Here is a 26513-nt window from a genome sequence, read left to right on the forward strand (position 1 = left end):
AGCACAAGATTACACTAGGGAAAAAGTCTTATCTTTTTATCTACTTATTTCTTTGATTTGCTTTAATGGGCCATTAACACTGATATGTAGTGCAAAGGTGCACACGAGAGTGTTGCTTTTTAGAGCTTAACACAAATGAAAAATAAATAAATCCTTCTACCGGGGAGAAAGTCAATTCTGCCGTGACCAGCGTTGTGTGAATGCGCTGTGGCAACGTTTAACTAATCAATCCTGCTCAGCTAGTTAAGAGTTAGAGTCTGGATGCTAAAAGACCCTGATGCTGCTGCTGTAGCCTTCGGATCCTCTGGCAATCATTACCCTATAAAAAAAAAAGCTTTCTAAGCTGTGTGCTCTTCATTTTAGAATTAGCTGAGCTGATCACACAAGTGCATTTTATGAATTGGGACATTCTTAAATAGTGTAATATGATTCAAAGCTTTATTACACTGCACATTTATTAAACAGATTATTACTTTAATCGTTTATAATGTATCATACACAAAGTGAGAATTAACACATTCTTCAATTAACAAATAAAACACCATAACAGTAACAATGTCCAAACTGCTTAACTATAGAAAAGATGACGAGATAACTATAGAAAAGATGGTCGACTGATTTAAAATGAAAACTGATGTATTTACTGATATAAAAATCACCCTTATTATTAATCAGTTGTCCATGAGTGTACAGAGCATTGTACATTTAACAGGTTGAGACAAAGTCCGATATTCCTATTGTCAGTTGTTTTAATGTAAATTTCTATGGCATCTCTCACAGTGAGTGTACACTCAGTAGAAGATTTAATGGATAATTTATACCGACTACACAAATGTGCAGTTTCTGCCATTTTCTCAAAATGATTTACAGCTTTCTGGAAAACATCAGCCAACAACTGGATTTGCTTTGTCTCTCAAGGGCAAATGAGGGCAGAATAAGAGAAGCACAGAACACACACATGCTGTCTAAGTCAAAAAAGTTCGATCCTTGCTTTGCATATTTTTTTTAGATGCTACCTCCAGTGGGTTTGGATAGTGGCCATGAAGGATACTTTTAGCTCTGGGTTCTGATGTATGACCATGAGTACAGTTCATTCAGCCCATGATTACACCAGGGCACGTCCGAGACAGCAGGGCCGACAGAGGACACACATTATCTAGGGCTAACTTTTCCACTTTTCATCGGTCACCTCTAAATAATGAGGCAGAAACATGAGCTATGCAGAAAGCACATTATAGAACTTGGCATTAAGAAACAAAGCATGATGCACTAATGAATCACATCACCATACAAAATAATAAGACTCCAGGCTTTTTAGAAAGGACCCTGCTATCTGCCTCAACAGTGACCTCGATGATCTCATTCTGTCCAAGCCACTGTCCAAAAATCCAACTGCCATGAGTGGAAAACAGCAAAAGAAGCACTTCATTTACTTAATAGCCACACAATATTGTGTCCAGATTTTCATTCTCGTGAATGCAAGCACACGCATGCGTACGAACTTGAGATCAAGATTTCACGATTTATAAGGACATTGATTTATGTTGTTCTGCTCTTGTTGGCTCTGCTAACAGTTAATGGCTCAAGAAAAGACTGGCTTCCCATAAGTGGCTCGATCACCGTGCGTGTGTGTGCGCATTTCAATGTGCACATGTTGGAATCACCTAGAGCAATAAATCACACAACTGTGTAGTGCACAATAGGTGGGCAGAGAAGTCAGTGAGGCGTTGGAGGAAAAAGAAAAAAAAAAGAAAACAATGAAATCTGCAAAAATAAGTAACCACTTCTCTCTTTTATGAGTCTGTGCAAACCGCCTGCTGAGTTCCAAATGGTGACACGGAGACACAGAGAAAAATTCAAGAAATCTCACGAGTGCTGAACTGAGGAATGCGAGCACTGGCCGAAGCTGCGGGAGTGAATGGAAAAGCAGATCTGATGACAGGAATGAGGGAGAAAAAAAAACGTGCGGGAGAAAGCTAAAAGCATGTGAGTTTTCTTGCGAGAGTAAGTGCACAGAAGACCGGCAGAAGTGAGAAATGGCTAAATAAAGTATAGAGGAAAAGGATGAGAATGAGAATGCAAAAATAATTATGTAAATTCTATTAAAAAATATAATTTAAAATTAGATTTTAAAAACATGCCACCACATTCACCACTATCGGGCCATTTGAGAGGTGCAATTTAGTTCTTGAGAACAAATGTGAACAATATAAAATCTTAAAACAATTAAATCTGAATTTTTTTTTTTTTTTTACATAGTCTACTCTAGATCAAAGTAAGTAAATGCTGACTCCTCAGCAGACATTCCCAAATTAGGTGACAATTAAGTGATTTAAAAACTGGTGTAATGTGTTACCTTCGTTTGGTTTGTGGGAGGATTGCAGCAGTGTAAATTAGAAGGAGCACTAAGTCAGAAAAGAGCACATACTGACCATATTAAACTGTCACCAAAGGAAGAACTTTTATTTAATGTGAAGTGAAAAGTAAAGAGCGCCAATATGTATATTTATATTATTTATATTTATGTTTTATTATAATATGATATATATAATCATATTATATTACATTATATTATATATTAAATTATATTATTATTATTTTATATATTATTATTATATAATTCACACAAACACACATACAACCCTAATTCCAAAAAGTTTGGAACTGTGTAAAATGTATACATATAATATATACTATATGTTTAAAATGAGGAAATGTCCCATTTGAGGAAAAAAAAAAAGGTACTTTTAAATGCGATGGCTGCAACACATCTAAAAAAGTATTCGTAACAGGGACAACAAAAGGCTGGAAAAGTTAGTTACTAAATAAAAACAGCTGGGGGAACATTTTGCAACTAATTAGGTTCATTGGCAACAGGTCAGTAACATGAGTGAGTATAAAAAAAAGAGATCTTAAAGAGCCAGAGTCTCTCAGAACTAAAGATGGGCAGAGGTTCACAAATATGCTAAAAAACCTCTTATAAATTGTGCAATCATTTCAGAATAATATTCCACAACATAAAATTCCAAAGACTTTGAATATATCATAATTGTACATAATCTTTGTGCAAGGGACAAGGGCAAAAATCAATATTGGATGTTTGAGATCTTTGAGCCCTCATTTACAATTCAGTATTGGAAATCAGTGCATGGGTTTACATTTTTTGTTAAACCACATACTGCATCTATTTCAACAGCATGGCTTTGTTATAGATAAATAATTTGTACAACTGAAAACATTTGGCACATCATGGTACCAAAAATACAACAAAGAAGACCCAGGGCTTTTGGGCAGGTACAATCCTGTATCAGACACAAATAGGACAGCATTCCTCACCCAAAACCCCAGCAACTGGTCTGCTCAGTTCCCAGATGTATAGTGCTTTCAAAAAAAATATATAATTATCTTATTGTTTATTTTCTATCAATTTACAAAATGCAAAGTGAGTGAGAAGAAAAAAAAATCTAAATGAAATAGATATATGGTGTGACCACCCTTTTGGCTTCAAACCAGCATCAGTTCTTAAACCTGCAGATTCTGCACACTTGCAAAAAGTCAGGAATTTTCTAGGATCAGAGTCAGAGTCAGTATAATTAATGCATTATACTAAGCAGGTGCTAATGATCATCAATTTCCTACACAGTCATTAACTGAAACTGAAACAGCTGTGTTGGAGGCTTAAAACTGGGTGAGGAACAGCCAAACTCCACTAAGGTAAGGTTGTGGAAGATTGCAACAAGGCAGAATGTAGTTATACTGCATCAGAAGTCTCTCTCTCTGGCAAAGATTTTAAAGCAGACTGGGGTTTCAGTCTGTTCAAGCTATTTCGAAGTTGAGGACCATAGATTTATTGTTGCCCAAGGAAACATAATGCAGTGGATGAAAGTCTTACTTCCTTGACATCCAAGAATGTCCAGCAGTGCCATCAGCAAATAACTGGCAGAAACCAGTGGGACCCAGGTACACCTATCTACTGTCTGGAGAAGTCTTGAGAGATGTTTTTCATGGAGGAATTTCAGGTTAAAACCATACCTCTAAAATGGAAACAAGGCTAAGTGACTCAGTTATGCACAAAAACATAGAAATGGGGCTGCAGAAAAATAGCAGCAAGTGCTCTGGACTGAGGAGTTAAAATCTGAAATATTTGGCCATAGCAGGCAGTGGTTTTTCACCAAAGGGCTGGATAAGGTTACAGTTAGTTTGCAGGCAACAGTGAAGCATAAGTGGAAGTTCCTTCAAGTTAGGGGCTGCATTTCTGCAAATGGAGCTGGAGATTTGGTCAGAATTAATGTTGTCTTCAATGCTGAGACAAGCAGGTATCATGCAATCACATCAGGGCTACATCTGATGCCCAAAAATTCAATCTGCAGCAGGACAACAATCCCCCAAAATAAAGCAATGCCATTAAGAGCTATCTTCAATGTAGAAATGAACAAGGAGTCCTGGAACAAATAGTTTGGGTCCCCACAGAGCCCTAATCTTAACACCATTGAGTCTGTCTGGAAGTTCATGAAGAGAGAGAAGGATATGAGCCAGCCTACATACACGGAAGGTCTGTGGCAAGTTCTCCAAGATATTTAGAACAATCTACCTGCCAACTTCCTTCTAAAACTGTGTGCAAGTATAACTAGAACAACTGGTGGTGTTTTGCAGGCAAAGTGTGGTAATACTGAATATTGAATTTGTTGTGATTTCTCTTCTGCTAATTTACATTCCATGTTGTTATTGATATAAAAATAATATTAATACTATTTTTTAAAGCATTTTTACTTCACAGGTGTTTTTCCACACTTGCCTAAAACATTTGTACATTAATAAATATCTTAACTGGCAAAGCACCACATAGTGGTAAAGTCTTTCGAGATGTGTGGTTGCCATTAAATTTAAAATTACCTAATACACTATAACATTATAACATTATGACTAGTGAGTGACTAACACTGATTATTCATTCATCATGGCACCTGTTAGTGGGTGGGATACAGTGCATCCGGAAAGTACTCACAGGGCTTCGCTTTTTCCACATTGTGTTTTGTTACAGTTTTATTCCAAAATAGATTAAATTCATTGTTTTCCTCATAAATTCTACAAACAATACCCGATAATGACAATGTGAAAGAAGTTTGTTTGAAATTTTTGCAAATTTATAAAAAAATTAATAAATAAAATAAAAAATAAAGAAATTCACATGTACATTAGTATTCACAGCCTTTGCCATGACACTCAAAATTGAGTTTAGGTGCATCTTGCTTCCACTGATCATCCTTGAGATGATTCAGTTGATTGAATGAAATCAGATTATTGGACATGATTATGGAAGGCACACACCTTATATAAAAGGTCCCACAGTTAACAGTGCATGTCAGAGCACAAACCAAGCCATGAAGTCCAAGGAATAGTTTGTAGACCTTCAAGACAGGATTGTATTGAGGCACAGTTATGGGGAAGGGTACAGAAAAGTTTCTGCAGCATTGAAAGTCCCGATGACTGTGGCTTAAATCAACCGTAAATGGATGGAACCACCAAGACTCTTCCTAGAATGGGCCACCCTGCTAAACCAAACGATCAGGGGAAAAGGGCCTTGGTCAAGCAGTTGACCAAGAACCCAATGGTCACTCAAAGAGTTCCAGCATTTCTCTGTGGATAGAGCAGAACCATCCAGAACAACCATCTCTGCAGTGCTCCACCAATCAGGCCCTGTATGGTAGAGTCAAAAGACGGAAGCCACTTCTCAGTAAAAGGCACATGACAGCCTGTCTGGAGTTTGCCAAAAAGCACCTGAAGGACTCTTGGCCCATGAGAAAACAAATTCTCTGGTCTGATAGAAAAAAAAGATTAAATACTTAGGCCTTATTCTCAAGAGTCATGTCTGGAGGAAACCAGGCATTGCTCATTACCTGGCCAATACTACCCCTACAGTAAAGCATGGTGGTGGCAGCATCATGCTATGGGGATGCTTTTCAGTGTAAGGAACTGGGAGACTAGTCAGGATCGATGGAAAGATGAATGCAGCAATGTAGAAAGACATCCATGATAAAAACCTACTCGAGAGATCTCAACCCCAGACTGGGGTGACTGTTCATCTTCCAACAGCTCAACGACCCTAAACACACAGCCAAGATATCAAAGAAGTGGCTACAGGACAACTCGGTAAATGTCTTCAGTGACCCAGCCAGAGCCCAGACTTGAACCTGATTGAATATCTCTGGAGAAACATGAAAATAGCTGTGCACCGACGCTCCCCCATCCAACCTGATGTGGTGAACCGGTGAAAGGGTTATGGGCAGCCAAGACTCATTTTATTGCACGTTGGGGGCGAAGGCTGGCCTGTTTGTGGTCCGATCCAACAGACGAGCTACTGTAGCTCAAACTGCTGGACAAGTTAATGCTGTTAGTGCTTGACAGGTCAGGACTGTTTTAGCAGCAAAAGAGAACCAACACAATGTTAGGCAGGTGGTCATAATGTTTTGCCTGGTTGGTGTATTTCTTTAAAATTGTAACATTTCCTCAGTTTAAACATTTGATATGTTTTCTATGTTCTATTGTAAATAAAATTTGTTTGAGATTTGCACATCATTACATTGTTTATATTTACAGTTTACCCATTGTCTTATTTTATATTATATATATATATATATATATATATATATATATATATATATATATATATATATATATATATATATATATATATATATATATATAAAGTACTATTCAAATCAGTACTATTCAAATCATTGAACTAATAGATATCATGTGCACAATACAAATTTATAGAGCAACAACTTTACCTGCCAAACATATATTCAATAGACTTGTGTACAACCTGTCAAGTAAACTGAAAAATGTGACCGGTTAATATGGTTTTCTTGCATCAGCCCATGTGGTACAGCACTTTGCTTGTTTGGGAGCTTATGACTGACCTCTTGTGAAGTCAGACTGTCTGCTTTTTCACTTCTAGTGGCAAGACACCCTTTCAAAACAAACCACAAGGCTCTTAGGATTCACTAAGCAGGTCTTAGTTGGGATATAGAATTGTGTGTGAGAACCACATTTAACCACATAAAAAAAAAAAAAAACACACACTTATTGCAATATTTTCAGCCCAAGTGTCAGGTTACTTTTCAGCCCAAGAGGGGACACGATGCCTGGATTTACCACTAAAAAACAACCATGAGTAATTTTCCACTGAGATAACCAGGAAAACAATGCCACAAAATAACGCAAGTGTTATGAGAGTTTGACCAACAGGCATGTACCCCTAGTTCAGCACTCAGTCCACAGCATTAATAAAGTATTTATATGCATGAATTCATATATGAGAAGGAAAAAAAAAAAAAAATCAAGCTAAAATAAAACTTTTGCCATGTTCTTCTGAGGTTTTCAGCAACTTTAGGAAGCAACTGGCTGAAGACAACAAAGACTGTCTGTTGCAAATATAGACTTAATCCTAGCAGCTCTGTGTCTTCGTTACTACATAACTAAAAATGAACATGATGGATAATTAAGGGAAAATCTTACATTATAGTTGTAAAAAGAAAATCTGTGAGTCCCTTATAATGTTTGGATTTCTGTACTACCGATATATTGGTTGGCCAATATATAATTATGATGTATATGTAGGGCAGCTTTGTGGCAAATGTCTTACGATGTCCTTTTGTGGTATTATTTTTTAAACACTTAATTAAAACCTACTGCAAGACAGCATACAAAAGCAATGCTAACTCATCAAATTGAACATGATAACCATGTTAGCTGTTATAGGAAAGTCAGGGTTAAAGGAAAATCTTAATCATTGTTGCTACAGTTGTTAGTGTTCACAGAGGCAGGCACTAGACCAAACATCAGATCATATGTCATGGTACATTTATTAATATCACTTCCCAGTGCAAAAAATAAATAAAATTGCAGACTGTTCTCTTAAACTTTAGTCGGACATACGAAAGTGATTGAAAACAAATGGTCTTTCTGTGATGTTTAAAGCAGTTTAAAAAACAAAAAAGGTTTTAAAAAAAATTTAAAAAAAGAGGGGGGGGGGGACTTTTTTTTCCAATTTGGTAACATGTATTATCAACTCGGTTGCAATACACAACGTTTTTTCTGGATCAGGAAATCAGAGTGGACATTCCTAATATCTAATCACCATTTAAGCATTCCTTCATTTGAAAAATCCTCCAGAATACACCATGAGACAAATGAAAAGACCAGCATGGGTGGGCTATAAATAAGTATAATTCAAAAATCCTGAAATTGCTCAAGTTGGAGCCAGATTTGTTTACTTTGTTTGGAGAAAAATATATGTATCTAGACTCAGACTGATGACTCTTGTCTGGAAATGAAACGCTCGAATATTCCAGCTGCAAATGTTCACTGTTTTGCTGCAAACTAAGAAGGAAAAATAAAACTGTCTTCATACTGACATCATAAAATAAGGACTGACACAGAATACATAAACACAATTAAATAACATCCTCCAGAGTTTCAGCAGAGTTTTATCATCTTTGTGAGCCTCATATTAGAATGTGGCTAAACAACTTTTCAAAACTTTACACCCTATTTTGTTTTATTGCATTTTATGATGGACAAAAATTAGTACCCTATTATGTATTGGTGCATCATATGCAGTAATACACTTGACTGACTAATAATAAATAATTATTAAGACATCAGATTTGTATCTGCCCCCAATTTCTCCACCTACCTGCAGAAAATCATTTCAATTTATTCTGCAGTACATCTGTCTTGTCTCCTTTGTCATGTTTTGCTTTTTTTTTGCCATTTTTTTTTTCTTTTCAACAGAAACTAGCAAATTAATATTGATGTTAAACAACTACCCAAAAAACACAGAGCGCAAAAGTGAAGTTGACAAAGAGGACACAGATCTTCCATATAAACAAAAGGACACAACCTGGTTTAAAGCTGCTTCAACATGACCTTCCAGAGACCCAGACTGGCTGCAAAGCGTGTAATATATGTAGCAGAAACACAATTCAACTGAGAAACATGACCTATATTGTTAAGTCTGCGGTCAGGAAAACGAGCTTAGACTGAAACACACCAGGGGAGCCCAGGAGCTCGTCCATAGTACTTCTGAAAATTACGCTTTATCCTTCTATACAAGGTGGTGCAAAAGGACGCATGTTTTTGAAATGGGTAGTAGTTGGGAAGGGGGAGGTCGGCGACAGCCCCACAACGCCTGCGAGTAGTTTAGAGGGTTCAGTTTTAGTAGCCATGCTGCAGTGGAACGTGGAGCATCGGGGGTTTTGTCGTCGAGAAGTTTTCGTCGACGAGCGCTCACCAAATTTGTCTGTCTGCAATTTCTTACTTTGGGGTAACCTCGAATCGAAAGTCTAAGTTTAAAACCTAGTACAGTAGATGAGAAAGAGGCCATTCGCGAAGAAATTGCAGCTGTGCCAGAAGACATGCTGGTAAGTGTGATGCAGAACTGGTGGCTCTGGATGTGTGTACAGCAAAGAAGGACGTCAAGAATGTATAAATGTATGTTAAACAATATATGTCAAATATTCAACATATACCTATCAAAACTGCATTTATTACAGATTGTTTTGGTGTTAATAAGTTTTTATATTGAAAATCAACAAAATTACCCTTTTTTTTTTTTAAAACATGCGTTCTTTTTTTAACTACCCTGTATGATACAGATCCATCTAAGAAAATAAGAAAATTTACTTACATCTTACGGATACCAAACCTGGTGTCCGTTACCTGACAAAATCTTTTCTCTTATATAACCCCTGAAAACACACACACTAGCTAGTCAACTAGTCAAGTCACAACAACCACCTTCTGCATACATTCATATTAGTCCCTTTACTGTTAGACTGTTTACATATGAAAACTGCTGAAAATGAAATCTGCTTTTACCAAAAGATGTCTTCACATCTTTATTATTATGAGGCAGGTAAAATAAAAAAAAAAACTTAAAAAATACTGAATACATAAAAAAAAAAAATACCCTTGACCTTTGCATTAGCAGTGCTTTGTACTTATTTGTTCTTCCATAAGCATATCTGGTTTGATTATGCTGATATGTGCTTTGCAGATATGGAGACGTTACATAAGCACACAGTTATAACATAAAAAATAAAAAATAAAATAAAAACACTTGGGACTGTTGCAGTGCGGTGTGGCGACTGTCTACTGCGTAATAGGGGAACCTTGGAGAACAATTGGTTTCCATTCTGTCCAGCCAGTGCAGAGCTTATATAAAGTGTGAAGCACTTCTAATACCAATGGAAAGGATCAAAAGGCGCTTCCCTTCAAATTATATAACAGATGGTCTTGTGTGAATTGTCACTATCCGAGTGAAAAAGGACTTCTATTTAATTTGGGTTTTTACTCGCTCCCCCATGCAAGAACTCCAAGCCTGTCATTAAAGTATTGCCCTGCCTTTTAATATGGTTTCATATTACTGCCACCTGGCTTCCTGTCAAATAAACAGGTCTGAACTCAGAGCTCTTTTAAATAAGATGTGCATCACAGTGCATGGACATTTAGTAAATGAGGCAGAGAGATTGATAAGGCAAGCTTTGTGTAAACGGAGCGAAGAAGCCTAAGTGGACCTGGCACATGTTCAGCTGCCTCTATTCCTAGAATCACAACTCCAGGGGACATAAACACACACAGATACATACCATTCATCCCTTCTCTTCCCAGTATTCCACTCTTGTCTTCAATGCATCCATCATACTGGAGATGGAGAAGCCACAAATCACACACGCATACCACAGCATTTTCCAAAGTGAGGTTTTAAAATCATGCGTCTCTTCTTTATCTGACACACCCAGCCGAATATATTGCAGCAATGCATTCAATAAGCTCAGATGTCCTCCTCTCACACACTCTAATAAGAACTATCAAATATTTTAAATTCTATATTTAAACAAACATACAAAAACAACTTTCTTGTTTCAGAAATAGTAATCCATTGCAAAAAAAAAAAAAAGTTAAATTCACAGAAAGGATGTTGTAGATCAACAATTAGAAAGAACCAGAACAGAAATAAAGTCCAAGTTTCGGCAGAGATTCAGCAGCGATTTGTTGCAACTTTTTAACATTCAACAGAAAAGCAAAGCTTTCATCATCTTGATCAGGTTCACCAGGCAAAGAAGGTAATGGAAGAGCTACTTTATTGGTGTGACTAACAAAAAAAAAGGAAAAAAAAAAAAAAATGAGAGCAGCCTAAAGATGGAATCCAGACTCCCTCTGTAGCAAGACCAGAGCTCTTCCAAGTCTGACTGCCAGCTGGCCTTTATACTGTACAGGAAACGTCACCCCCCAACAAAACTAATAGACAGACAGTAATAACAGATCAAATAACTGCATAGAAGATTTCACCACACAGAAACACTTTCAATGGATAGAATAATGAATAGATAGACAGATAAAAGGCCAGAGAGACATAAATATAGATAGACAGACGGACCGCTTATTGCATAATACGGTTTCTTTAAAAAGCAGTTTGGGATCTACCAGACATGCAAATAGGAGTTTGGGTAAAGTTAGGCAGAATATGTGCAGTATAAATAAATAAAACCCCAAGGCTATAGGTGATGAATACATTAACTTATTAACAGATACTATAAATCATATTACATTAAGTTATAAAATGAAAAAAAAAAATAATTGCTTAACTAACAAAGGTCACCCAGTGTATTACTATGCACATGTTCATATTATAACTGAGGAGGTCCCTATTGCTGCTAATGCAGACCTCCAAAGAAGAGCATAAGGGAGCAGCAGTTTTTGAATGTGGATACTGGTATCAGGTTAAGTAGAAGCCATTTGATTATAGGCTCCACGTTTGACAGTACCCTTCAGGGAAATAAAAAGAAACTGCATGAAAACACATCTATTAAACATAATGCTTCAATCACAAATCAAGCCTGGCTGCCTCAGACAGTCAATTTACGGTATTGTCATGTGCACTAAAAAAAAATTTTACTTCTATGTAAGGACTATACACAACAATGACATACTCACAGCCCAAAGACAATACAACACAGAGCCAAGTTCAACCACAAGAGACATCACATTTCCATACTGTATCCACAGAAGACATACTACATTGAAAGGAGGTTAACACTTGGTCATACGTGGATATTTCAACAAGATAATAACAACAATCGAACATCTAAATAAGCACTAAGATGGTTGTGGGAACACAAAATCAAGGTTTTATAATGACAGTCTGAGCCTCTAGATTTGAACCCCTTAAAACCTGTGGTGGAATTGAAGAGTGCAGTCCACATGTGCAAAACTAAGAATAAAAAGAAGCTGGAAATGCTTTGCAGGGAAGGCAGTCCAATATCTTTACAATTTCTGTCTAACATTACAGGAAGAGGCACAGTGCTGTTATTCTTTCCAGAGAAGACTTCACCGAATATTAATTGTAAAGGCGCCAATAATTTTGCAGCACACAACTGCACTAATATTTTCAAAGGTTTTTAGATTTTAAAATAAAAGCTTTAAAATTGCACAGATGAAAAATATCACTCCCTGCATGACGTCTTTGGCCTATGTTTGAAATTAGTTAAGCGGAAAGCCGCTAAGCAATGTACTTAAGCAATGTACTTAAGCAAAATTCTTGCACCATTTTTCTTGCCCTCAACTTAAGCAAGGAAACTTTAAACATAAGCATGGAGCAGCATTAAGTTCATCCCCACTGTGAAAATGTATTTTAGCCTAAACATGCAAATGCAAAAAATTTGTCTAAGGCATACAAAGAGTAAAATTTATTCTTTAAATCTGAAGTGAATGAGCAAGTCACTACAATTCAAGTACTATAAGAAGTCTTCAACTTTACATGACTATATGAACTACAGGATTTTGATACATGACACTCCATAACCCCAAATTAACTTTCTCAATGCTCAGTACCTCAGTGCTTTGGAATTGTAAAAAAAAAAATTAGAAAAAAAAAACTCTTGAATAAAAAAAAGGAGGACGTCTACTGCCTCTTTGCTGGCTGCTGGTTCCTTGTGTCCTTCAACACGCTAGCTATTATGTTTCAGTCAGTGGTTCGTTCATTCATTCATCTTCAATAAGCGCATTATCCTGGTCAGGTCCAGGTGTATCCAGAGCCAATGCCAGTAAGACAGGAAAGAAATCTACCCAGATGGAACACCAGTCTATCACAGTACACTATGGACACTTGATCATACCGAGAGGCAATTTAACTTGTTGAGCATGGGAGGAAAGTTGGAGAACCAAGCGGAAACACTTGCAGTAACCCAATTTCAGGACTAAACCCAGGACCCTGGTGCTGTGAAGCACCAAAGCTACCCACTGCAGCCTGCTGTCCGTAGTGAATAAAAAAATAACTAAGAAAGAAAAATTAAATAAAATTTCCACTTCATGCCATCTAGACTGCCGGTCTGGCAGGAAAAAACTGGCCATTTTGTTTATCCCGTAAATGAATGACTATTATATTTACAGTGCAGTTCCAGACACCAGAAAGGCGGAAAAAGTTTTTTTTCAGTTTTTTTTTTAGTTTGTTTTACTGCAATTTCAGCTGATTCCTTTTGTCAATAAATGACGTGTATGCAAAGATTACAAACTTAGTGAATACCAGTCCTGTACATCATCCAGGGAAAGCAACAGGAAACCAGAAACAACATGTTCCAATGCACTCATGCTTTAATAAGTGGGATGCTGCTGCATAGACGAAACCCACGCCTCCATACATGCAGAGGACACCAAACAGAACGTATGAGCAGCGGCTGAATCATTCTGAGCTTGCAGTCAGTTGGACCCAATTCTGTTCTAACATCTGCAACTAGTTCTTAAAATGGTACAACTAATGAACTCTAGCCAGGTCGTTTGGTTCAACCGTCTGCACAGAATTGCAAACTGGCCAACTAACATATTTAGAAGTGACCGTTGATTTTGATGCTTGAAATTGCCCAGATCCCGAAACTCGTACAAAAGAAAAAAAATGTAAAAGATAATGAGTCTCACCACAGCCTTTTCTCAGCATAGTTCACACATGGAAATTCCAATATATACAGTAATATCTTCAGCAAAAAATGGCCATGAGCCATGTCTGTTTATACAAAGAGCATTGCGAGAATGAATCTTTGTATCTCCATCCTTCAGCCAATAACATTTATAGATAAAGCCAGTTTCTGAAAGTGTTCGCACGCTCCCGTTTTTTCCCCCCTAACACCATTACCTTAACGCACATCTGGATACAAAATGCATGTGTGGGCTAAGAAAAAAAGAAATGGTTCTCTTGTTTTCTCACAAGTTCATTCTTACCAATGTTCTCCTTACAGACAATTAAAGTTTCTTCCTGTTAGCTCCTAATAACAGAAGATCTGTCTGAACCAATTAAAAAAAAAGTTATACCGCATTGCCCAGTCCCCATCCTGTATTTATATTAACATATAACAGGCAAAGAAATTGAGAAAAACAAAACACTGACAAAGACATAAAGAGAAATCATTGTATAAACCCTGCATAACTGTTAGTTAAGAATAAATCTGGCAATAATATTGAGTTTCAAAAACAAGTCATGTCTCCAAATGTTCATGATAAAATGACCAATTTTTAAATAAAAACAGGGTTTGACTGACATTTTCCATAGTGCTTGGATTGAACTGAAAACAAGAAAGAAAGTATTGGAGGCAACCTCACATCCACCCGGGCCTTTAAAATGCAAAATGAAGTTGGACACGGCTGTAGCTGTGATATGCTTGTGCATATAAATACAGTAATGCAGAGGGGGAAATCATAAATTGGTGTGTGATGGTACATGATCTGTGAGTATGCTTTTTACTCTGTGCATTAACTCAAACCTTCACAAAGATTATGAACGTTTTATTTTGTGGACTACAGCTGAAGAGTGAGGAAAACAGATGTGGTCATGCTTAGGAGAATCCAAAGAAAATCTTGAGATTTGATCTTAAAACAAAGCTATATATTATGTATCTTTTATATGTTTGTTATGACAGCATCGGTCATTTCATATTAAGTTAAATGCAAGCTGGAAATTCTTGTATTAAATTGTACTTGTTTTCATATGGGGAGAGCATGTAAGCATGTACTTGTGTGTGTGTGTGTGTGTGTGTGTGTGTGTGTGTGTGTGTGTGTGGTTGTGTTCATCCATCTGTCTGGCCTACCTTGCATACAGTCTCTATGTCCCATGGCAAAATTGTCTGCAGGTCAATGAGCTCACAAGACAAACCGAGCTTATCCTGTGCCATGTTAGCCACTTCCTTCAATACATGAACCTGTAAAACAGAAAAAACGGTATCAGTCGGTCAGTAAATCTTAGACCTGAATTTCCAATCCAGTGTTATAAAGAACACGTTTAATGTGCAAATCATACTATGCCAAAACAACAAATGGTAGTAACTATAGGAACCATTGACGATTAACCTATTGCATAGGGGAGCAATCTAAGTTCTGCAACAAGCCCTGATTTTCACAATGTCAAAAGCATGTTTAAAATCAAAGGACTGGACTGAACCAAGACAGTTTCCCCAAATCAATTCTGGCCCCTGACAGCGCTGTGCTTTTTTTAGCATGAGAAAAACTATCCAGCACACTGAATAAAGCCACTGAACAGTTTTGGATCCCCACAGAGGTTTTAAAAAAATAGTCCAATCCTTTTCTGCCAATAGGAGAGATAAGAGGAAGAACAATCAAATGTTCGCCAGCAAAGCTGCAGTAGTGTATTTACACAGAAGCAGGAGGTCAGTGCACCTTGCAAGCCAGCTAAGCTTTATGACAGAAATCGGCGTTTTGTTTGTAAATGTCACGAAACACACTGGATAAATTAGAATCTATTCAGACTGCTGCACCTCACCACATGTGTCAGTTGTGGCCAAGTCTATGAATGTGCACAATTTTGCCTTTCTGTGACCTACCTGTGTTCCCCAGGCAACCATGGTGAGGTCACTTCCCTCCTGCACTATATCAGCCTGAGAGAGGGGGAGATGGTATGCTTCTGTCGGTACTTGCTCCACTGGACAAAAGAAAAAAAAAAAGCTTAAGATACAGAAAGAAAACACCAGCTATCCTGCTCACATATCCCATTATCAGAATCACCTTGTAGTCTGTTTTTACTGAGGTTAAAATAAATAATAATTAAATAAATTAATAAATGGGTCCCAAAATTTCTCTTTAAATGACAGATTACAAGACAGCTGGAAACTGTGTGTGTGTGTGTGTGTGTGTGTGTGTGTGTGTGTGTGTGTGCGTGTGCGTGTGTGTGTGGCCAATACACTACCACTCCAAATTGTCTGGACAATTAATCACACATTGTCTAGAGTCTTCATCAGTCATTGAGAGTGTAGAAATGTCCTTGATCCTGTTATTAAGCTTTGCCACAATGTCTCTAACCAGAGGTGGCAGGAAATATAGAGAGAGAAATGTATTGACTAAAAGAAGGACTAAACCAGAAATTCATCCTTTTTGAAAACAAATGAACGCCTTTATTTTTGTATAATGTTCAAGAAATAAAAAGCCAACAAAAATATTTCTTTGAACTGTTTGTTTTTCCCAGTTCTTATTATTTTTTATTTTTTTAAGAAAATTGTCCCATTTTGCTACCTCATAATAAAAAATGAAAATCTAAACCAGCCACCTTTCCAGAAAAATGAAGCCTAAAAAATTACTATCAATATTTCAATCCCTTTTTTAAATTAGTTTTTTTTTCCCCCCATTACTTCACTCAGCGAATTGCAGATCTGCAGGAATCAAGTAATGATGTGGTTGGCTACTGGAGTAATAGTATGACCTCTAGTCTCCATGGTTAGCCAACTGATGCCTCAATTTCCTTTCTTGAAGCAGCAAATACTATGCCAAAAGCAAGTTTCAACATTTCCAATGATGCATGACAACGGACACCTTTAAATGTCTTCAAAAAAGGGATTAGATTTTGGCTGCTGCGATACTAAATCAATTTATGAGCTGACAAGCCTGGCTCGACAAATCTGTTTCCCACCACCAGATGTTATGCTTTGTGACGTTCAAAACAATGAGCCCAAGTGTGTTTGCGAAACATGAATTCAAAAGGTTTGGCATTGTGTACCAAAATGACAGCTGTCCAAAATGTTCTAATAAATAAAAATTAATATTAAAGAACAAACTCGTGAATTAATATCTACACACACACACTGCATGAATACGAAATACAGACGCTCCCCGCCCTCCGAACGAGTTACGATCCGAACGACCGTTCGTACCATGAATTTGTTCGTGAGTTGTTACTGTTCTTTATTGACTACGCATATCTCCTAATGATGTAAGAGCTACAAATTCTATTAAATAAACAAAACATACTGTATACAATATTTTGTATTAAGTAATACAAATTAATCGAAAACAATTCTCTCGTTACGTCTCCTCCGTTTTGAATTTTTTGCGACTCCGAAAAAAATTTCACTTTGAGGACAGGTTCGTTCGTATCCGCGAAAGTTCGCGAAGTGAAAGTTCGTAAAAGTGGGGAGCGTCTGTATAACGCCTGGCACCCGTTTCTAAAAACACAAGTCTTTGCAGACAATGTGTCATTTCTCTCCATTTGCGAACCATGTTATTTGTTTAAATCCGTATTGCCACAACAGCCCGGGAGACTGTGAAGTAGGAAAGTAGATCAAATGAGCCAATAAGTTGAAATGACGCCTTAACAAAAAGAATGGGGGAAAAAGGTCTGTAATTACACATCATTTAACTGTGAAGATAATTCACCATCAGAGATCAAGTACAAAATCCTAAATGGCACATGATAGCTGTGATTAAGAAAATTGAAGGTGGAAAGGTAAGAGTTGTAGCGTACAGTCGACTTTGTGAACGGGGAGGAGAAGGTCTACTTTTTTTGAAGTGTGATTCACGTACACAATAGAAACAGTGTCTTGCGGACCTAAATGTCTGGATAAACCAGAACAAAGGCACTCTTCTACTCGCTTGGTATTTTACATAATGCAATCGTTGCGGCTTTTACGGTATTGCAGGTAAAAAATACGTTAAAAGCAGTTATTCAGGGTCTGTATTTCACTTCATTAAATTAAATGTGCTAATGGAGGGAAAATTGGCCACTTCTCATCTCTGACCAACAGATCGTAACGTAAGCATTTAAGCATAAATTTAGCGCACTTTATTCATATTTAATTGCACTCAATTAGTCAGAGAGTGATGCATTTTGGGTGTCATGGGAGTTCCAGCCATGAATGAACGATGCCGACCGAATTCTATAAGACTGATCAGAAGAGATCACTCCCACATCAACAACCCCTTCTCGAAGGTCCTCAAAGGGGACTGTGATGCATAACCAGAAACGATTTTTTGTAGCTATCCAGATTGAATTAGTCACTTTAACTGTGCGACAAGGGGCTAAATAATTTCAAATTGAATTAAACCTTGTTTTCATATTCATAAAAGTATTATTAGTTTTCCAGTTAATCACTAGCTTTTCAACATGCACAAGTCCTGATGTTTTGTTTTTTAGGAAAAGTAAGGTGCTGAATATCTATAAGCAAATAGGACACAGTTTCTTGTTGCTAGGACAGCAGGTACAGCAGATATCGTTTACATACTTTGTATCCCTCAAACTTGTATAGCCGGCTTGGATCACAACAAAAAAGTCAATTTCCACTATAAAAAGAACAGATTGTGTTGTTTTTTAGCTATTAAACAACAAAAAAAACCTTTTTTACATTAGAATGTGCTTTCAGACTCAGTGGTACAAAACATTCTTCAGGCTGCTGATTACTAATTATAGACCATCTAAAAGAATTTCATGCATGAATTTCCAACCTATTTCTTCATAGCTTCAAAGCGAAAAATGTGCATGGCTTTAAGGAGAGAACATAAGGTTTTAATGCTCTGAATGTATATGAGCGTTTCCACCATTTCTCCTGAACACAAAATATTCCAAGCTTAAACCTCAATAGATTTAATATGTAGACGGAGTAGCTAATATCCAAAGATGTCTGTCATTACTTTTATCCTTTTCCAGGCACACAAGCAGATTACTGTAATGAGGCATCGTGTTGTACTTTATGTACCAATAATCATGCCAAGTACTGCCATCTAGTCAACCTGCCAACAGTGGAAAACAAATTGACGAGCACACTGGGGACTGCCACAATCACTGGCATGCTTACACACAGTAATTCGTTCTTAAACCCAAACAATCTGTTCAAACTCTTAGCCAATATAGTTTTGCCATACTGCAAGTAGTAATGCACAGGGCAATTGGAGCCAAGTGTCTTGGTTTTAGTAAAACATTTACAATTCTGATTTAAAAAAACCTTAAACCATTATGATTTACTGATGACTATATCTTACTGACACAACAGAAGCTTAGAAAACTTTCAGGTTGAAAATAATACCACATTTTTAGTGGTTTATTGCATTTCCATTTCCTCCTGGAAACTGGTGACATAAATACATGCTTCACACTGCTCATTAGCAACTTTCCATGCTGAATTTAAGACATACGTTTGCAACAAGGGCAATAAATCGAATACTAAAAATTTATTCAGGGGTTCTGAAAGTGGTGACATTCAGTTTGTCTTTTCCTTCCACGGCATAAATCCGCTGCATTGTTCCCATTCTAACATGATCAAGTGTTAAATCGTCAAAATGATGACACAAAACATTTTCCAGGCTCCCTGTTAACAAATATCAACAAACACAATGTCACCCTGTTTACTTTGTTTACATTCCAGACCACTGTGTAACATGAAAATTAACCCCCAAATGCATTATTTTTTCCACACCAGCCTGGGGTGTTATTCAGCTTTTACCACAGCAAAAATGTTTGATTTATTAATGAATGGCAAATCAAATCTTACAGTTTAATGCTTCGTGGTTATATTTAACGTTGTGGGGTGTCCAAGAGACAAGTTTGTTCCTGCATCATACATGCACCTACATTATAGCTGTAACAAACAGTTCATCAGTCCCTTATCAGTCTCTCTCATGCATGCGAATTGGGCACTTTATCTGTCACCTTCATCATTAAAACAAAGTTTAACTAAACCCTCAGGTGCTGACAATCCATTCGTGCTACTTAAAAAATAGCACTATTTAAAATCATATTATTAGCTTGAGATTATGTCACACGGATCTCGGTATATGAGGGGCTACAATACAAACAAAACCTTGTAAAAAAAAATGAGCTAATTAATTTTAGCCTATTGTTTATTTTATTATCAGAACTACTTAGCTAGCTCAGCTGCTCGAAGGGGGAAAAAAAAATACACATTGTCTGACCAATCAGATTCAAGCATACAAATATTAAGGCTGAATTTTCTTTTGTAGATTTAGTATTGCTCATTAATAAAGAAAAAGTACTTCTTATCCGATTACTCGATGGAATACTTGATTACTAAAATAATCGAAAGCTGCAGCCCTAATAAGTAAAAAATAATGCATGTTCGAAAGGTAACAGATTTAAGATGAAAACTTCTGAGAAGTGAGATGCATGACATTGATGAGAACTGACCTGCTGCTCTGTAAAGGATCTTGGGCTCAAAGAAAATGCAGGGGTTCTTATCAGCAATGCAGGACAGGAGCAGCCCTTTAGCTTGGACTGGGCCTCTTGGCACCACCACCTAAAAAAAAACAATTATATGTAAAAAAAAAAATAATAATAATAAAAATAAATCAAATAAGACAAATCTAAAAGCTATGAGTCATCTGTGACAGCCTCATTATGATTTGGAGTAATCCTTTTCAACCACCTTTTCAGACCACAGAATGACAAAACATGTTTACCACACTGTCTGTGGTATAAGAACAGGACGGAGCTGGAGACGTCAGGCCATTATACTGTGTACAGTGAGTAGTGGAACATCGGTCTGATTTTGTGGACACTTCTGAACTGTAAAGGAGAGTAATTAAATTCCAAGGTAATCACTTCAACTGATGATGAACGGTAACTGAAGGTTACTTTGAAATACATGACGCACATATTTGAGACCACTGATGCATTATTAACGTTCACAAGACAAATTTTAATTATGGATATTGGTGAGGCAGCCCAGCAAAACCCCTTTGGATGTGACTAAATCTGAGGGGGGAGGGGGTAAAATTATGGGCATCAAAATCTTAAACATATTTTACCACAATGTTGTGGATTTTTTTTTTCTGATCTTGTCTTGGCTTTTTGAGTGCACAAATAACATGAGTCAGCAACAGTCTGTTTAGATGTCTGAAACATGGCTAGATTTAGTGTTCTTTCTACAGGATTTGATCAAGTTGTAAGATAAGTACATGCCATACCAAAATAGCCACATGCCTAATCATTTCAGTTTGTAATCAGAAACCAGCAGCCTATGCTCTTGGACAGTGACTGCAATCGCTTACCCACACTGTACAAAGAGCTGACAAAAGGGTCAAAAACATTTAACTGAAAAATAAAATTGTCAATACAAAGAAAAAAAAGCCATGACTGAATTTTACCTCAGGTGACTGAGGTAAACGTGGAGACTGACGTGGATGAGGCTGATAATCAAAGTGACAGCTCATTTCCAATTACACACTTTCAGATTTTCTCCCTTTTCACTATTGGGTGTAAATAGCCTTTAAAATGCTACAACTTTTCTTCTGGTTGAGGCACATCAGGAAAACCTTTAGCTTTTAGAACTATTGCACAGTAAAAAAATAATATTCCAAATTTTACCATGTGAAATCAGTGTGAAGACAAAAAACAAACCGAAACAAAAGAAAAATTGTAAACTAGCCCTCATGCACTGGTATTGGACAGGAATGGTTTAAAAACCTTGAGTATGAAACCAGAAATCCTTTTCAGATTAAAAATTAAAGCCAGATTTCTTACAGACTGACTGTTCAGATCAAATCTATTGCTGTATATACAGACAATATTTTACACTATTGCCATTCATTGAAAGCAGTCAATTAATTGTATGTTACAGTATTTAACTACTAAAGCCCATGTTTTATTGTGACTCCTCCTGCTTATCGTATGCTTTTCTGAGCCACTGTACTAATCTTTCCATCATGTCATATACGTTTTACCAGGATTATATGTAAAAGCTCACCTTAAGGCCAGGGCTGTGGGCAAAGAAGGCCTCAGGACTCTGGGAATGGTAGATGGAGCCATGACCCACGCAGCCCCACGGTGCTCGGATGGTCAGGGTCCCACAGTCGTAATGGTTTCCTGAACGGTACCGGTACTTGGCAGCTTCGTTCACAATCTTTAAGCGGTATACACGGTATACAGGGTTACGATTAGGAAATAAATTGAGTTCATATGTGAAAACAAGAAACGTTGCACTTTAGAAGACAAAACTGTAAAGCCGAAGCCTAAAAATAATTTTCTCTTTAATGTCATTAAACACATATGTATGGTGGTGACTATACCTCTCAAACTGCTTCAAGCACATTTAACATGTTAATAAATGGAAATTAATAACATGCTAGTACTGAACTTAGAAAAATGATGGAGTGCAGAGAGGAGAAATGACTCCGAGGCGGGCTCCGTTTTCTCCACAGAAGCAGATTTCACTGTATTAAAATACCGCCCCCTGTCCTGCCCCCTCCCCCAAACCCCCATTATAACATTAGATATCCGGTTGCCTTGACAAAGACGAAAAACTCATCCATCTTCGGCAAAGTGAGGACATGCAGGACCGAAACATCAAGCGAACAAAATCTGCATGTTGCTCTCGGCCAGCTAATGCTTCATTCATCTTGGCAAGGTGAATCACTAATGCCATGTGCAAGGCTCTAAAAAGCGGTCACCAAAAACACGCCTGAGCTGCATCCTGTGCAGCATTTCCATAAGTTTTATATCACAGAAAGCTGAAATCTTCCAACTTGTAACGAGTGAGTCAGATGTGTTCATGAGTACAGCATGTTCACAATGCATGGCACATAAAAGAATAATCAAACCTAGCAGAACTCAAAAGTGAAAGATTCTCAGTATAAGAGAGTTAAAAGAATAACGACGATGATTTTTTTCTTTGGCATTGTATATTTATAAGGGAGAAACTGAATCTGTTTTTTGGAAGAACAGTCGTGGTTTTCGCAAACATCTCAACTGTAACTGTGTCAGGTTTTGTGTTGATAGTACAAAGGAAACCAAAGTTACAACATCTGGAACCATGATGTCCGTTTTTAAGTGTCCAAAAACCTCTCCAAACAGGTAAATTTATGTTTATTTTTGCTTTATTGAGCAAAAAAAGAACTTGTTTATCTATTCCAAGTCTCGAGTTAAAAATAGAAATATAAAATGGTCAAAAACAGCATTGATTTTTCTGTGCTTAACTTTCAGTGCTCTCACAGCAGTCTTCTGCTTCGGTGCAATTCATGGTGCCCTGCGCTGCCTCGAAGCCCAGATACGATCCACTAATTCCACCTATAAAAGTATGAATATCAGCTCCCCGACCCTTGAAAGCATTGATGATGCTGACCTTTAGATGCTGTGTAATGCACAATTATTTTATAAGCTTGAATTGGTTTGCATTTGCTAACTCAAGGGCCTGAAGTGTTAGACTGCAAGCTAAGCTTTTCAAGCTTTTAAAATTTCCACCATTTTTTAGCTTTTCATTTGTAGAAAAAATTATTGTCATTATAATCTGATATTTGTTTAATATATTGTTTAATATATTCTGACAGTTTTCAGGTTTCATAAATAATCTGGTGGCCCTTTAAATGTATTGGTGCTTTTTAAACAACTTTAATATTAATGCACAAAGTAAAAAATAAATAAAAATAAAGAAATAAATAAAGAGATTAGAAAACCCACCTGATCAAAAGCAGGAAAGATGTAATCAGCAAACTGAATTTCTGCAATGGCTGTAGCCCCTGCAGTAGCTGCTCCTATGCCAAATCCCACAATGCCCTGCTCACACAGAGGTGTGTTGAAAACACGGTCTTTGCCTAACAAGGAGAAAGAAGAAGAACACACACACACACACACACACACACACACACACACACACACACACACACACACACACACACACACACAAATACACTCATGAGTAACCTCTGATAGAGCTTTAGAAAGGCAGCTTTAATAACAAACTGTAAGACAGAGGATAAAACTCCACAGAACATATGCAAATGAAAACCATCTTTCCTGGCCATGTTATCAATTGAAAGAAGGTCAATGTAAACCTCAATGAAAGACTCGTCCATGACCACAAAAACATCGTGTGTTTTACTTCGTCTATCCCATAATCCAATGATAATCCACACAAATTAGACTGGAGATATGGTCAGGGATTGTCTATTTTTATTCCTTCCAAAGTGGTCTTTTGCTTTTCGATTCTATTTGCCTGTTAGTTTCGGCCCACATACTTAAATGATCACACACTAATTTGGGGGTGGAAAAAAATAAGGTTACATAATACTGCCCATATATTACATGGTCATTTTAAGGCACACAGAAAAGACAGTTTAAAGAGACCAGCACATAAGGACATTTATGAAAAAGCATAAATTCCATTACAAAGATTAATAAATCTGTCATACAGGTATGGAAATGAGGGAGTGCTGAGCAGAAGGTAGGTTTCGTTTAGGAAAATGATGCCTGATTTGATAACGTTTCCTGGCTGGCGTGTGCAATCGATTTTACAGAGAGGGATTTTGAAGTGGAAAGGCGGAAGTACAAATCACAGCTCAAAATGTGGAATCCAGGTTGACAGCGTAAGCGTGAGTAACATTCAGAAGTGTGTGTGTGTGCGTGTGCGCGTGTGCGCATCCCGTCTAACAAGCTGACACGGAAAATAATGATCCCTCGCAATAGGTCAACACATCTGACGTCAATGAAAACAAAAGAGAGTGAGCGAGAGAGGACGGGAGAGGAGATCGAGCGAGGGGACGCAACTTGTGTTTATTTTAACGGCAAGTTGCTAAGCAATCCATGAATCACCTCGTGTTTGTCCGGCAACGTGAATAAAATCATGGTCATGCAGGAAATATCAAATCGCCATTAACGTCGGAGCCGATACGGTTATAAATGAAGGATCAATGATTGAAATAAGGATTAATTTAATAGGGAATAAAAATGTAAAAATATGGACAGGTGCGTATGGGTGTAAACAAGTCTGCTAACGTGAATAGTGCATAAGCACACAAATAATCCGAAGTACACTTCTACATTAGGGAAAACATTTTCATTTCTATTCACATCATCATGAATAAGGTATGCACCAGGTTTTGCATTACTATAGATGGATCACTGGATCCATAAATATCAAAGACGTATAAAAGATTAAGCACACAAATCTTGACTTATACAACCTAAAACTTCGGTCAGGGATGTCTCTAAATAATGCCATTTTATGTATATGAATAAAAACGTTATAACATGTCAGGTCAGGTATAATGCTGCTTCACTCTCCTAACTGAATAAGTAAATAATGGACATGAATGAATATAAGGTTGATAAGAAAATGTTTGTGGCAAACAAATGGCAAAAAAAAAAAAAAAACAGACCGATAAGAGTACAACAAAACGGGCTGCATTGATATTAAAATATCCAAAACAGACACAAGGCACACAAATGTTAAACATATGCCTTTGACTATATTACAGTTGGGTCCTCTTTTGTGATGAGGGGCTCGTCGTGGTCTTTCATCTGGACTATTGTAACAAAATTAACAAATAAAATTCATAGTATCTCTAGCCATAGATAGATAGAATTCATAGTATCTCTAGCCATAGATAGATAGATAGATAGATAGATAGATAGATAGATAGATAGATAGATAGATAGATAGATAACGTCTCTATTATAAAGCGTTATGACTCTATAACTAAATATTTAATATTTATATATATTATATATAACTAGATATATAATATCTAGTTATGATGTTTCATTACATAATCCTAAAGACAATTGTTATTTAAAAAATATCATGTGTGTGGGTAAAGATTTTAATTTGCATAATTAATTGTTAGGAACTTTGAAAAAACGATCAAACGCTCAGATTTAGAAATGACTGTTTATATAAACGGTCTAATGCCTCTCAAAAGCAAGAATGTGCTGCCATCTTGTGGTAAAACATGATACACCAAAATCACAAATAAAAAAAGTACTCACCATATTTGTCCCTCAGGCCAACTGTGCACCGAAACACCCCACCGAAGGCCACATCCTCCCCAAAAATGACTTAAACACACAGAGAAATCACTTATAAGATAATTCACATTTGACAACATGTCATCATTAAAACACACAAGCACTAGACAGAAAAAAAAAGTATTGGGACAACTGATTTTTCAAGCCACATGTCGTTTTTCCCCAAACTTATACCACAAAGTTACAGAGTACAGGATGTCTTGTAGCATTCAATTTTCCTTCACTTGAACTAGGAGACCCAAACTTGCTCCAGCATGACAATGCCCCTATAAATTAGGCAAGCTCCATGAAGATATGTTTTACATGGATTACAGTGGAGGATCTTGAGTGGCCTGCTGTAGATCTCTGACTTCAAATTAACTGAACACCTACAGGATGAATGTAAATGCTGACTGCACCCCAGGCCTCCTCACTTACATCAGTA

The 26513-nt window shown here is 37.0% G+C and overlaps 1 protein-coding gene across 1 annotated transcript in view; it reads right to left on the bottom strand.

Moving 5' to 3' along the window:
• Positions 1 to 26513, bottom strand: part of bckdhb (branched chain keto acid dehydrogenase E1 subunit beta) — a 52373-nt gene that overhangs the window by 22213 nt on the left and 3647 nt on the right. The window contains exons 3-8 of the mRNA XM_046848265.1: positions 26051 to 26119; positions 23744 to 23877; positions 22035 to 22190; positions 20477 to 20585; positions 15894 to 15991; positions 15144 to 15254 (exon numbers count right to left, since the gene is read on the bottom strand). Of these exons, the coding sequence (XP_046704221.1) occupies positions 15144 to 15254; positions 15894 to 15991; positions 20477 to 20585; positions 22035 to 22190; positions 23744 to 23877; positions 26051 to 26119 (677 nt within the window). The remainder of the gene's footprint in view (positions 1 to 15143; positions 15255 to 15893; positions 15992 to 20476; positions 20586 to 22034; positions 22191 to 23743; positions 23878 to 26050; positions 26120 to 26513) is intronic.

The sequence above is a fragment of the Silurus meridionalis genome, chromosome 4 (assembly GCF_014805685.1).
Source record: "Silurus meridionalis isolate SWU-2019-XX chromosome 4, ASM1480568v1, whole genome shotgun sequence".
In the NCBI taxonomy this organism is placed as follows: domain Eukaryota; kingdom Metazoa; phylum Chordata; class Actinopteri; order Siluriformes; family Siluridae; genus Silurus; species Silurus meridionalis.